Raw genomic sequence first — 15,111 nt, 5'->3', positions numbered from 1 at the left:
ATTTGACCTGGTTCTTTTTTTTTTTTTTTTAAGATTTTATTTATTCATGAGAGACTGAGAGAGATAGAGAGGGAGAAAGGCAGAGGCAGAGGGAGAAGCCAACTCCCCGTGGAGCAGGGAGCGCATATACATATGGACTCAATCCCAGAACCTCAGGATCATGACCTGAGCTGAAGGCAGACGTTTAACCGACTGAGGCACCCAGGCACCCCCATTTGACCTGGTTCTTGAGCTAACTTTCTCATATGTTAACTGCTACTAACTGAAAATAAATCATTTAATATCCTTGTGAAATAGAAATCCTAACTATCCTGTCCTAACACTAATGAATTGAAATAATACTAGCTTCTTTCTAGATGAATTCTAAGAGTTTTTAGGGTTAATCAGGATTCTGTTGTACTATTTTGTGTAAATATTTGGTTATGTCATTGAAAATCTGTTTTCTGTTAAGTAAGACCATCATAATTATTACTCAGTATTTATTAAGTACCAATTATATGCAAGAAACTAAAAGAGATATGACAAGATCCCTAACTCCAAAGGCTTATAATCAAATTGAATATTAGAGTACATATCAATATAATCTGGTACATGTTTAGTGGCAAATATATACATAGTATACACAGTGGTGCTCCAAGTGTTAATAATGAGTTGGTTATAAAAGGTTTCACAAGGGACATAGGATGTGAGTCAGGCCTTTAAGACAGAAGAGGCCATTCTAGGTATAAGGGCTAACAATGGATGCTCCTTGTGTTTATGTAGTAACTTTTTTTTTTTTAAGATTTTATTTATTTCACAGAGAGAGACAAAGCGAGAGAAGGAACACAAACGGGGGAGCGGGAGAGGGAGAAGCAGGCTTCCCACGGAGCAGGGAGCCCGATGCGGGGCTCGATCCCAGCACCCTGGGATCAGGACCTGAGCCGAAGGCAGACGCTTAACGACTGAGCCACCCAGGCACCCCATGTAGTAACTTTTTAATACAAGAATTTAGGGGCGCCTGGGTGGCTCAGTCGTTAAGCGTCTGCCTTCAGCTCAGGTCGTGACCCCCGGGTCCTGGGATCGAGCCCCGCATCAGGCTCCCTGCTCCGCAGGAAGCCTGCTTCTCCCTCTCCCACTCCCCCTGCTTGTGTTCCCTCTCTTGCTGTGTCTCTCTGTCAAATAAATAAAAAAATCTTTAAAAAAAAAAAAAAAAAAAAGAATTTAAATAGGGGGTTTAATATTGAAGGGACTCAAATGACAAGCTAAAGAGTTTGCAGTGGGGTAGTAGAAAATAGTTTTGAGCAATGGGTGGTGATAAATAGGATTTTGAAAATTTTAATTGTTCAATTAGTTTGATTTCTTAAATGAGAGGTGCCATATAAAAGTAGTATTAAATATTATTCATCTTTCATAATTACAGATTAGACCATGCTCATGTTGCATGCATAGATCAGAAAATTGGTATCTTTTTTTTTTTTTTTAAAGATTTTATTTATTTATTTGATAGAGACACAGCGAGAGAGGGAACACAATCAGGGGGAGTGGGAGAGAGAGAAGCAGGCTTCCCGCTGAGCAGGGAGCCCGATGTGGGGCTCGATCCCAGGACCCTGGGATCATGACCTGAGCCGAAGGCAGACGCTTAACGACTGAGCCACCCAGGCGCCCCAGAAAATTGGTATCTTAAATGTAAGTTTTTTCCATGTTTGTGCGAGTTAATGTGATTCTTCTGGGCTACAAGCAGGTGTTAAAAACATCCTTTTCCCAGCTGAACACGATTTTTGACTTTCTGCAGGGTTCTAACTTGGCAAGTACTGTATGTTTTTCTGTACATACATGCAAGTATACATGGATAATGTGGGCTGTACGTGATTACTCCACCTAATGTTTCATGAGTTTAAGTGCAATGGAGAAAGTTAATGACAAGCATGAAAATAACCTCCATCTGTTAGAGTGAACACAAATGAAAAATATGAAGAGCAATAGATAAGGTATTACAGTTTTCCAAATCTTATAAATGAAACTATTACACTAGTGATAATTTATGAAAATTTGGGAGTTAGTTGAATAGCTCAAAATTGTCTGGATAGGCTAAGATCCATCTTTTTCCTGTCTTCAAAGAAATTTATAAGATAAGGGAATAAAGTATAGCCTGACAGTTTCTCATACATAGACATACCTGCACCAGTTAAGACAGAACTATCTAAAACATGTTAAGTTTTATTTCCCTTCTCTTACTAATACTGTCTGAAGGACCTTTAGGAAACAACAAAGATAATTGGAGGATGTTAGATACAATTGCAAAGCTTTAGTCTAGGACTGCTTAGTACCCCTAGGGTTTTGGGAAGTCTTTTATAGAAGTAGTCTGTGTCATCAGTAACTTGTTTTGGATTGTGTTGTTGCTGTCAGTGCTTGATAAATGGTGGGGATGGAGGAGGGGGGGACAGTAAGTAAGTTCATTTATGATAGGTCCTATACAAAGTTGAAGGAAGAGCTTTTAAATGTCCTCAGTTTATTTAACTAGACTTAACCTCACTGTATCTTTCTGTTGGCCAATGATGAAAAAGGGAGCAAATGGGGGCGCCTGGGTGGCTCAGTCGTTAAGCGTCTGCCTTTGGCTCAGGTCATGATCCCAGGGTGCTGGGATTGAGCCCCGCATCAAGCTCCCTGCTCGGCGGGGGGCCTGCTTCTCCCTCTCCCGCGCCCCTTGCTTGTGTTCCCTCTCTAGCTGTGTCTCTCTCTGTCAAATAAATAAATAAAATCTTTAAAAAAAAAAAAAAAGAAAGAAAAAGGGAGCAAATGGCTTTCTTGTGGGTCATATGTCCAGTACTAGAAGATAGCATTTATTTATGTATGTATATATGTATGTATGTATGTATGTATGTAGGTTCCACTCTCAGTGTGGAGGCCAACACAGGGCTTGAACTCATGACCCTGAGATCAAGAGTTGGATGCTTAACCGACTGAGCCCCCTAGGCACCCCAAAGATAGCATTTTATGTTAAAGGCTTGCGTGTTCCCTTAGCTGCTATGGTCTGCAGCCTACTGAGCTTATGTTACCAGATGAATAACTAGTCCAGATGGCTAAACTGTTGGAGAATATAAAACCAAAACCCATTTCAGGAAGCTATCCACTTTGTTCATTTTGGGATAGGATCCATTCTAATTAGTGGTAACTTTCTGAATTTGTTTTAAAATTTAATTTTTAACTGTATGTTTTCTTGATTTTTACCTAGGTTACAAAATACCCTCCTATGCTTGAGATCCACAGACTACATGTCCTACAAGAACAAATCAATGATTTTTCATCTCCTGGAGATACATTAGAAACATAAATATGGTGCCAAAAGATCTCCTTAATTTTCTCTGACCACGGTTTATTTGGATGTACTTTTGTATTGAAGAGAAATATACAGACTGAGGCTACTCGTGCAGAGACTCTGTCGTGTAGGATCATGGACCATCCTAGTAGGGAGAAGGATGAAAGACAACGGACAACTAAACCCATGGCACAAAGGAGTACCCACTGTCCCCGACCGTCTGGCTCCTCAACATCCTCTGGGGTTCTTATGGTGGGACCCAATTTCAGGGTTGGCAAGAAGATAGGGTGTGGGAACTTCGGAGAGCTCAGATTAGGTAAGGACTTTGGTTATATCAGTGGCTTCGAACAACAACAGCAGCTATAATTAGCTTTGGTGTGTTTTAAAACAAGCAGTTATAATTTCATGAGATATTATCTTAAGGAGGACTTGTTATTATAAGAACTAAAGAATTTGTGAAGGGGACTATAGTCACTACCAGTTATAATTGTATCCAAGGTTCATCTCTGTTTGTGTATGATAGGCTTTTAAATTTACCACCAATTCTGAGATTTTATGATGTAGGGAGAGCTGCATACAGATAGCAATAAAATGAAAATTCTGATTTCGTTGGCCTGAGAGGTAGAGCCCTAAATTCTTTTTAACAAACTTCAAGTGACCTAGATATTGTTGGTCCTTGAACCACACTGTGAGGAGGGAGTAAGGCCTTGCTTTAATTCAGACTCTACCCCTTATAAGGGGTAAATCCTTATTGAGTAATACCCAGACTTAGTCTATAAGGATATACATCCTGTTCAGAGAGGCTTTCCAACTGATACTATGTTTGCATTTCTTTCCTGAAAATAACCAATATCAGGATTGATCTAGAACTCCAGGGAGAAATTATGCAATTTTATTGCCCAGCCAAGGAAATGGATTTTTTAATTTCAAGTATACATTTATGAGTACAATGATGAAAAATGACAAAACCAGTTTGAAGATGTGAAATTGGGAAGTAGATACAATAGGTATTTATAAATTTTTCAGTGGCCCTCCCTGGATGAATTGGGAAGAGAAAATGAAAGATCTTGTATGAAGTTGGACATCAGCTTGGAGAATGTGAAGAGGTTCCCTTTTAGGCTAAAGTGTTTGCTTTTTCTCCATAGCTGTTATGGGTATGGATTATTGTGAACACCCATTGTAAGAGACTCTGGCCCTTGGGGGAACAGGAGTGTGGGAGGGTGAGATGATTATTGCTTGTCACCTCTGCTATTTCTGATCTTCAAAAGAAGAAGGAAAAAATGTTGTCTCTGGTCCCTCATAGAGAGAATCCGGGAAGCATCACTACCCTAGGGAGAGATCACTGGGTGCACTGTTGAATTTAAGGATGCTGAGTATGAATTTATTTTTATTGGTAGAGGCGCCCGGCTAGCTCAGTCGGTAGAGCATGAGACTCTTATTTTTACTGGTAGAAGGCCAGCAGCCTGGAATTTTAAGACCTGACTAGTGTAATGGAAGGCTCTTTATATTTAGTGATGTTCGAGTTAGCAAATCTAGCAGATGCTACTGAGAAGAGGAGTAAGATGTGTAATTTCACACTGCTTGAGTTCCTAGCAACTACTGAGTTGTTTTAGCAGCTAGTTTCGTGAATATTCATTTATGTAATGGATTGACTTTGCTCTAACATCACAGTAGTAACTTGAATTAAATAGATTATGACATAATCATCCACAGAATTACTACTGAGAGGCAGTTTGATGCATATAAATTCTTGCTTTCTCAGAACATCATAAAATTGTTTGATTTCTCTTAAAGATAAAGAACAACTTTAGTCAGTGAAAACTGGAAATCGTCTTGTTTAATTACTTAAGTCTAGATTTGTATTAGATGATCTTTAAGTTTACACAGGAATAGAAAAACTTACTGAGTTAAAAGGATAAATTTGTAGCCCATATGTATTTCAGAGTAGTAGAGTGTTGTGTTTTATTTCCTTATATGAATTTAGGATAATTTTGGGAGTTCTCATTTTGGCTTGCCTTGTAGTCAGTAGAAAGACCTTTCTTTTGAAGTGGTTTTAGTCTTGTGTACTTATCAGGTTTTCATTATCCCTGGGACCATATTGTCATGACATTGTATCTAGGAATACTTTTTATCAACAGAAACCAGAAAAGGTACTTCCAGAATCATTTGACATCTTCCTAACAGGGTGTGCTATATACTCCATTCCACTGCTCTTTGGCTGTGATATTAGTAAGTAGGAGATTGTGCAGACAACAGAAGATATAAACTAGAAATTCCGAACTCAAGGCAGGTGCAGATGGGCCTTCACCAAGGCTACCACCTACAAAGCCATGCTTTCTTCTCCACATTCGTTTCTTTCTCTAGCCACACTGTCTCTCTGCCCCTCAAACAGCCAGATGCATTTCTGCTTCAGAGCTTTGGCACTTAAAGTTCCTTCTGCTGCAGAATTCTTCCCCCAAATTTTGCTTAGGTAGTTGCCTCTCATCCTTCAGGCTTTATCTTTTGTTACCTTCTCAGAGAAACCTTCAGTGATTTCTCCCCTACCTCCATTTAAAATGGCACATTTCTCCCCTAGCTATATTCTATCCCATCAAACACTTTATTTTAGTCCTCACATTGATCACTACCTGAAATGATTTATTCATGTTTGTTTACCTGTTAATTGTCTCTCCTTACTTGAATATAACCTCCTTGGAGGGTGGGGATTCTATCTCTGTTATTTACTGTTGTTAATCTGTGGGATGGATAGATAGCCAGATGAATGGAAAGAGAGAGAAAAAAACATAGCCTCCTTCAGGCTCCTGGTGGTAGGTAGTGGCCTTAGTACCACTGGATTTAGGTAGACCTCTGGTTTCCAGATAGAGAAACAAAGAAAATAATGCAATGTTAGTAAATTTTGGTTCTCTGCAAATCTGTTTCTACCCCATCATTCATTTAACAAACATTTCTTTTTTTTTTTTTTTAAGATTTTATTTATTATTTATTTGAGAGAGAGTGAGAGAGAGAGCATGAGCAGAGGGGAGAGGGAGAAGCAGGCTCCCCGCTGAGCAGGGAGCCTGATGTGGGGCTTGATTCCAGGACCCTGGGATCATGACCTGAGCCGAAGGCAGACGCTTAACGACTGAGCCAGCCAGGCACCCCTTAACAAACATTTCTTTCTTTCTTTTTTTTTTTTTTTTTTTTTAAGATTTTATTTATTTGACAGAGAGAGACAAAGCCAGAGAAGGAACACAAGCAGGAGGAGTGGTAGAGGGAGAAGCAGGCTTCCCGTGGAGCAGGGAGCCCGATGCGGGGCTCGATCCCAGGACCCCGGGATCATGACCTGAGCTGAAGGCAGACGCCTAATGACTGAGCCACCCAGGCGCCCCTTAACAAACATTTCTTGAATAATTACTATTTTACTAGACTTTGGGAAAGATAGAATAACAAAGTGTAGTTTCTGTCCTTAAGAATCTGTCTCACAGGGGCGCCTGGGTGGCTCAGTCGTTAAGCGTCTGCCTTCGGCTCAGGTCATGATCCCAAGGTCCTGGGATCGAGCCCCGCATCGGGCTCTCTGCTCGGCGGGAAGCCTGCTTCACCCGCTTCCATTCCCCCCTGCTTGTGTTCCCTCTCTCGCTGTCTCTCTCTCTGTCAAAATAAATAAATAAAATCTTTAAAAAAAAAAAGAATCTGTCTCACAGTCTACTGGTAGAAAGAAAAAAACAAATTATAACATGAAGTGATAAGTATTATAATAGATCATATTAAAAACTGCTTTGGCAGCAGTTAATAAAGGTTTCAGAAAGGAAGTATTATTTGAGAATAGGACAAGACTTCCACTGGTGGGCACAAGGAAGAAGGGCTCTCCAGCAGTAGGAGCACAAAACATTATCAGAGTAGCAACTAGTTAACCCAACAACATGACTGGGTTAATGGATGTGAAGTAAAAAAAGTCATAGATGACTCTATTAGGTAGGTTGGGACCAGATTGTGAAGTGTTTAGATGGTATTAAAGCATTTGGACTTTATCCTGTAGGCAGTGGAGTAGAATCATCAAGGGTTTTACAACAGAAGAGTGACATGATCTCGTTTGTATTCTAGATAGATTATTCAGGTAGTTGTAAGATTAGATCAGATAAGAAAGAGATTGACATCTTGTGGATTTTGCTCTAATTATAAAACTTGTCACATTGTATTATCTTCCCCCATCTCTTTGCCTCAAGATTAACCTGATTAACTTTGCTTCATTAATCTTTATATTCTCAGCTCCTTTTACTGTGTATGGCATATAATGTGTATTTAAGAAATGTTAATGGGTACTTAAGAAATGTTTGTTTGGCTTTATAGTCTAAGTCAGAAATGGCCAGACCTGCCTTAGCTCTTAGCTCTGAAAATGGCAGTGAGATGAAAGGAAGGGATGAATGAGGGAGAAATTTCATAAGTAGATTGTAGGCAGGATTTGACCACCAGATGTTTGAGGGGTAGCTTTCAAAGATGACCGAGTTTGCCAGCGTGGAGAGACCAAGTAAATGAGGAAACTTTTAATGGAAATAGGAAATACAGTTTGTTAATATATTGACTTTAAGGAGTGTGCAGCACATATGCAAAAATGTGAATCTGAGACTAAGAGAAGTTTAGGCTTGATAGGGATTAACACCATGTAGGTGTTAATAGACACGCAGTCACAGATGATGAGATGATACTTTATGGTGTTCGTATGAGTGGGAGAAAGGTACATTTAAGGGATGCTGGAAGAGGAAGAGCTTGAAGAGTAGAGAGGTTGGAAAGTCAGAAGAGTTTTTTCAAATTTTACTTTAGAAGTTTCTCCAGGGACATCTGGCTGGCTCAGTTGGTGAAGCATGCAACTCTTGATCTCGGAATTGTGAGTTGGAGCCCCGCGTTGCGTGTAGAGATTACTTAAAAATAAAATCTTTTAAAAAAAAATGTTTTTCCAAAGATAACCACTAATTTTATTAAATTAATTTAATTTTCTATAATGTATATCAGGACATATTTTAGAAATGTAATCAAATTGTACTATAAACGTATTTTTATCACTTAATATAGCACGGATTTCTTTTTTCAATTTAAATATAAATATAGATCATTCTTGGGGCACCTGGGTGGCTCAGTAGGTTAAGCGTCTACCTTCGGCTCAGGTCATGATCCCAGGGTCCTGGGATCGAGCCCTACATCCAGCTCCCTGCTCAGTGGAGAGCCTGTTTCTCCCTCTCCCTCTACTGCTCCCCCTGCTTGTGCTCTCTCTGTGTCTGTCTCTCTGTCAAATAGAAATCTTTAAAAAAAAAAATAAAAAATAAATATAGAGCATTCTTTTTTTTTATGAGAGCGAGCATGCATGCACACACGAGAGGTGGCAGGAGAGCAGAGAGAGAAAGAATCTTAAGAAAGCTCCACGCCCATGGGGCTCCTGGGTGGCTCAGACGGTTAAGCGTCTGCCTTCGGCTCAGGTCATGATCTCAGGGTCCTGGGATCGAGCCCCACATCGGGCTCCCTGCTCAGCGGGGAGCCTGCTTCTCCCTCTGCCTCTACCTGCTGCTTCCTCTGCTTGTGCTCTCTCTCTCTCTGTCAAAAATAAATAAAATTAAAAAAAAAAAAGAAAGAAAGCTCCACGCCCAGCACGAAGCCCTATATCGGCTCCATCTCACGACCCTGAGATGACCTGAGCCAAAACCAAGAGTCGGACGCTTAACAAACTGAGCCACGCAGGCACTCCTAGATCATTCATTTTTAATGTCTGTAGTTATTCTGTAATTTAGCCAAATTATATATACATATAAATTGTTTCTGTTTTTTCATATTATAAATGATACTGTACTGAGCATCCTAATAGATGCCTGTAGTACATCCTTGTAGTACAAACTTGTCTATTTTATTAGGATAAATCCGGGAAGTGTACACTCTGAGTAAAAGGATATCCATATTTGTGATTTTGTTACATATTGGAAATTTGCCCTCTGGAAAGATGGTTTCTCTTTACTTTCTGCCTGTGTCTGCATGTGTGTGCATGGGTGGTTCTTTCCCTACCCTTTCAAAAACCTTGAACATTATTGAGAATCTTTTGATCTATGCTAGTCTGATAGGGTAAAATGGTGTCTTATTAAATGTGTATAGGTTCACGGGTAAAGTTAAATGTCTTTATACACTGATTTATATATCTTCTTTTAAGAGTTGCTTCTTTGTGGCCTTTGCCTGTTTCTCAGTGGAAAGATTATTTCTGTGGAGTCTTACCTGTGTGTATTGCCTCTATAGATAAGGGAATTTTGAAGATTTGAGAAAGAAAGATTGATGAAGGATGATTGTGAATAAAAGGTTGGAGGATACAATGCAATGGAAATAGATGTGCAAGTTGTTTTTCATTAATTGAGAAACATGGGGGCTATTTTGAGGCCTTTTTTTTTTTTTTTTTTTAATTTTGAGTATTCTGAATCAGGCCTGGAAAGAATCATGTAAACATTAAGTTGTGAATGATTCTATTCCTCCAGAATTAAGAAAATGTTGTCTATATTTAATATAGTCTACAAATAATGGCTTGTTTTTCTTCTTAGTTGCAAGAATAAGTAGATGATATTTCTTTCCCATTCCTAATAGGTATGTACCTATGTTAATGGGAGACCCTTTAGACTAGACAATCTCGCATATAATTTTAATAATTTTCATATTATTCTTGTGAAATAGGACATTGTTAGAGAATCTTTTTACTTGCAAATAAGAAAATGGAGGCACAAAGAATTCTTTTTTTTTTTTTTTGCTATTTTTCATCTTTGGTATCTGATGAAATACGCAAAAGTACATTAGCAGAGAAGGATGTTTTTGACAAAGGTAAATTGGCCAAGGGTAGCAACTTGTCCTTTGACACTGTCCTCCCTGGCTTCTAAAATAAGATACTTATTTCTGTGACTAAAGTAGGGTGTACATGACAACATCTCTGCATATTGTTCTTTCCTTACCTGAATTACTTATCTATCACTAATGAACTTAAATGGGAATTTGTAACTTCAGCTTTTACCAGCCAGTTCTATGTTTGGCAGTTGTGATCATTAACGGTTTACAGATGCATATTTTCTAAAGCCCTTGGTTTCATATTGTGTCCCACAAGGTCTTATAGCCCTTAGTTCCTACTGTGAGAGAATGGGAAAGGAAGAATGAAGAGAAAGGACTCTCACCTATATACTGAGTTTTCAATAAGATTTTGTTCAAAAGATAGCAATCTGCTGAATTAAAATTTTTTTAAGATTGTATTTGTTTATTTGAGAGAGAGCGTGTTTGTGATCAGTGGGGAGGGCCAGAGGGAGAGGGAGAAAGAGTCTGAAGCAGACTCTGCACTGAGTGCAGAGTCCCACGTGGGGCTCGATCCCACGATGCCCAGATCATGACCTGAGCCAAAACCAAGAGTTGGACATTTAACCAACTGTGCCACCGAGGTACCCCTCTGCTGTGTTAAAAAGTTTTGAAAATCATTCATCTGAAAGAATATAGGCTTAAGACAAAATTTAAAAGTGTTTATTCTTTAGTTGAAAGTGAAGGCATTGTAAAACAAAATGTTACTTTTTTATTCATAGTTTCTTAGTAAATCTTATCATTTTGAACATACAGAACTAAGTCCGTATCACCCCAAAACTATGCCAGCCAATGAAACAGAAACAGATGTATTGTGCTTTTACAGCATTGTTAAGGTTCTCCTGTACATTTGCAAACTTGTAGGGTCTTTGGATGGAACATACTAAAACAAGTAGAACAAGAAGTCATGTCATCACTCTCTTTCCCAAGTGGTTAAAAGTAAGAGTCCTGGAGTCATATTGCTTTTCCAAGTCCCCCTCCCCCCCCCTTTTAAGGTAAGAGTAATAATACCTACTTTACAGATTTGTTGTGGAAATATAATTCAGATCATGTATATAAGCACATAATACAATGGTTGATACATAGTGAGCATTTATATACATAATACAAATATTGTTTAAACTTTTGTTTTATTTTTTCCCATCCTTGTATGAAGACTTTCATATTTTTACTAAAAAGTAAAAAGAATAGGATGGTGATTATCCATAATATACTATTATCTAGATTTACCAGTTGTTAATATTTTGTCCCGTATATTTTATATCTTTGGAGATGTGTGTGTACATTTGTGTGTGTGTGTGTGAATGTGTGTCTGTGCTTGCACCATTCAAAGTAAGTTGTAGATCTGACAAAATACTTTCCCCCTTCTGTAAGGGATGTTTAATGGCCCCACTTCACAGGTGTGTAACAGATTATATCCTTTGTTTTGCTTCCATAGTATGTTGCGGAGGGATTTAATTTAAAATTATGATTCCAGAAATAAAGCGTTTTAATTTTCTTGAAAAAACTACAAGTAAGTATAAAATTCTTGTTCTTAGTAGTATCATAGTTTAAATTTCTTTTGGAATTACACCCTGTTAGCTCTAACTCAGCAGAGGTTGTTGAGGTTAAGCAGCTTTAACAGATCTTGAGGAAGAATTTTTTTTTTTGTCAGCATAATCCATCAAAAAATGGTAGGAGTCAAGCACTTCAGCCACATTCGCTGACACACAGTCTGCATGCATCACATTAATACAGCAATTTTAGAAGTGTCGCAGATAGGATTCTTCAGGATTATGCATCTTGGCTAGTTTATCAGGAGAATTTAATGGTGAAGTTTCCAGGATTGCTAAAACCAATATGGAGGGGTGCCTGGGTGGCTCAGTCGGTTAAGCATCTGCCTTCGGCTCAGGTCATGATCCCGGGGTCCTGGCATTGAGCCCTGCATCAGGCTCCCTGCTTGGCCGGGAGCCTGCTTCTCTCTCTCCCTCTGCACCCCCCTGCTTGTGATCTGTGTGTGTGTGTGTGTGTGTGTGTGAAATAAATAAAGTTAAAAAAAAAAACAACAATCTGGAATTGTGTGAGCAGGACTATGAAGCAAAGATGATTTTGGATTTGATTATGAGGAGAGTTCAGAATCAATATTTACGTGATGCCATCATACATCCTAAGGAAAAAACTGTCTGAACTTAGACTTTTCCAAAAAAGCAAAGCTTTTATCAAAGGAACTGGAGCTTACTGCCCGTCATAGTGGACTCTCAAAGAACAGATCATACTAGATTAATCTGCTTTTTTCCTGAGTTGGGGTTACTAGGGCAAGAGAATGCTATAGATATATATTTTTTATGATCTAATTTTTAAATTTTTAATTTATTTTTTAAGTAATCTCTACACCCAATGTGGGGCTCAAACTCACAACCCTGAGATCAAGAGTCGCACACTCTACCAACTGAGCCAGCCAGGCGCCCCTTTTATAATCTAATTTTAATGAAAACAATCATAGAGCATAGGTTGTAAAATCCTGATCTCTACAGGCAAGCATTTCAACTCTTTTAACAATGTCTTCTAGGGGCGCCTGGGTGGCTTATGGTTAAGCATCTGCCTTCGGCTTAGGTCATGGTCCCATGGTCCTGGGATCAAGCCCCACATTGGGCTCCCTGCTCTGCAGGAAGCCTGCTTCTCCCTCTCCAGCTCTCCCTGCTTGTGTTCTCTCTCTGGCTGTCTCTCTCTCTGTCAAATAAATAAAATCTTAAAAAAAAAAAAAAAAACCCCAATGTCTTCTAGATAGCTCCTTTCTCCTAAGTGTTATTAAAGATAGTTTTTTATTTTTCTGGTATACACCATCCCAGTCACTCCCCACATTCTCCCAATATACTTATGTTATACTTTTTGTTTAAACTATTTTTCTACATTTATAGTGTTATGGTTGTGAAAATATTGTTCACAGCTGAGCTACGAGAGCACTATTACTATGTTTTCTTCCACATACATCCCCAAACCCCTTCCCTCAAAATTAAAAATTATTGATACTTGGGGCGCCTGGTGGCTCAGATGGTTAAGCGTCTGCCTTCGGCTCAGGTCATGATCCCAGAGTCCTGGGATCGAGCCCCGCATCGGGCTCCCTGCTCAGTGGGGAGCCTGCTTCTCCCTCTCCTTCTGCTGCTCCCCCTGCTTGTGCTCTCTCGCTCTCTCTGTTAAATAAATAAATAAAATCTTTAAAAAAAAATTATTGATACTTGATTTTTAAAGAATTTTCTTAGTTATCCACATATCTTTCATTAATTTTTTTTTTAAAGATTTTATTTATTTGACAGAGAGACACAGCGAGAGAGAACACAAGCAGGGGGAGTGGGAGAGGGAGAAGCAGGCTAGTTTATTTTACCTTGACCAAGGCATTTAGTCTCTAATCTCTCTCATCTTTAAAATGATGAAGGTTGGACTAGGCAATGCCAAGGGTCCTTACAGGTCTAAAACTTAAGTAACTCTTGCTTTTGTTGGTCTGGACTTTATATAGCATTAGTGATGACAACAATCCACTAACAAATGCTCTTTGTTGATGGTGGTTAAAACCACCAATGATGGTAGTCATTGGCGTTTAGTACGATTACCTATTACTAGGAAAAGAAATATAAAGTATAAAATGGTAGCCAAAAATCTTTTCTTTAAGTAGCATTATTTAGTTTCTATAGTGGACCCTTCCCAACTTTAATCTTCAGTGATTTTTCTGGGAGGTGAAGAGGGAAAGCATTGGCTAATTAATTAATTATTATTTTATTTATTCTTAATTTTGCAAAACATGTATTTTGGAATTTAGAGTAAAATCAAAGTGGAGGAGGACATTATAAACATTGTACCTTATTCTGCCCTGAGCTTTTTATTTGAATAAGGTACAGTAGGGGAGGTGAGGCTAGAGATGTCAGCAGTCCATTCTTGACTAGGTGTGGGCCATGATGGAGAGTTTGCACTTTATTCTGTAGGTAGCAAAAAAACCTGGAAAGGCATTACATGTTATCTTTTCCCTTTGCTGGAGAGCATAAATTAATAAGGAATGTCTGATCTCATTCCCCCTTCCCACAAAAAAGTATAATTTTTTAAAAAATTGAAAGATATATAATTTTTTAAAAAATTGGAAGATATTTAATTTTTTATATATTTTTAAAAGATTTTATTCATTTATTTATTTGAGAGAGAGAGAGAGCACAAATGGGGGGAGGGAGAGGGACAAGCACATTCTGCGCTGAGCACGAAGCCCAGTGCAGGGCTTGATCCATGACACTGAGATCATGACCTGAGCAAAATAAAAAATCGGACACTTAACGAACGGAGCCATCCAGGCACCCCCAATTTTTTTGTATTGTTAAAAAACACAGAACAATCTTTTTTTATCCAATGGTACTGGTATGTAAAGAATAGTAGTGGGAGTTTCTCAAGTTTGGATGGTTTTGCTTCAACAGTAAATGCTTTGTGATTTTAAGTAATTCTGTGTTCCTATGATTAAAGGACTCTTCTAGGTAGTTTAGAATAATGTTTCTGCCATGAGACTAAAAGTTAACATGTCTTTTTGAGGTTGTAATGCTACTTTTTCTATTTATCTTTATTTTATAAACTATTTCAGAGATTCATTAATCTAAATAATTTAAAAAAATCTAAATAATAATTAGATGGTTTGGATTTGAACATCCAGAAATTCCAATTCATGAAGGTAGTTTTGTATTGTTTTTGTTTGTTTTGGTGGACAGAATTGTAACATCACAGAAAATTAGAGCAAAGTCTTTGTTCTGTCATGTGTATATGTATGTACATATATGTATATAGTCACATATACATATATATGCACTTTGGTTAAGCAAAGTTGGATATGCTTTGGGATTCTGCTTTTTATTTACTAAAATGGTAATGTGATTTTCATGATTATAAGTTTAATGGCTATATTCTTTTTCATCAACTGAATTACCACAACTGTTACCATATAATTGGGCTTCTGGTTACTTGTAGATTTT

The 15,111-nt window shown here is 38.3% G+C and overlaps 1 protein-coding gene across 14 annotated transcripts in view; it reads left to right on the top strand.

Annotated features, from left to right (window-relative positions):
* CSNK1G1 (casein kinase 1 gamma 1) overlaps positions 1-15,111 on the top strand; it is a 186,409-nt gene that overhangs the window by 76,519 nt on the left and 94,779 nt on the right. For all 14 annotated transcript variants that reach the window (XR_004301072.1, XM_032418032.1, XM_032418030.1 and 11 more), the window contains one exon: positions 3,212-3,611. Coding sequence is in view for 13 of the 14 variants with exons in the window: in XM_032418032.1 (XP_032273923.1) it covers positions 3,431-3,611 (181 nt within the window). In the remaining variant the exon portion in view is untranslated. The remainder of the gene's footprint in view (positions 1-3,211; positions 3,612-15,111) is intronic.

Source organism: Phoca vitulina, unplaced genomic scaffold (assembly GCF_004348235.1).
Source record: "Phoca vitulina isolate PV1807 unplaced genomic scaffold, GSC_HSeal_1.0 scaffold20, whole genome shotgun sequence".
NCBI lineage: Eukaryota > Metazoa > Chordata > Mammalia > Carnivora > Phocidae > Phoca > Phoca vitulina.
Note: the sequence above shows the minus strand (reverse complement) of the source record. Positions and strands in the feature narration are given on the sequence as shown.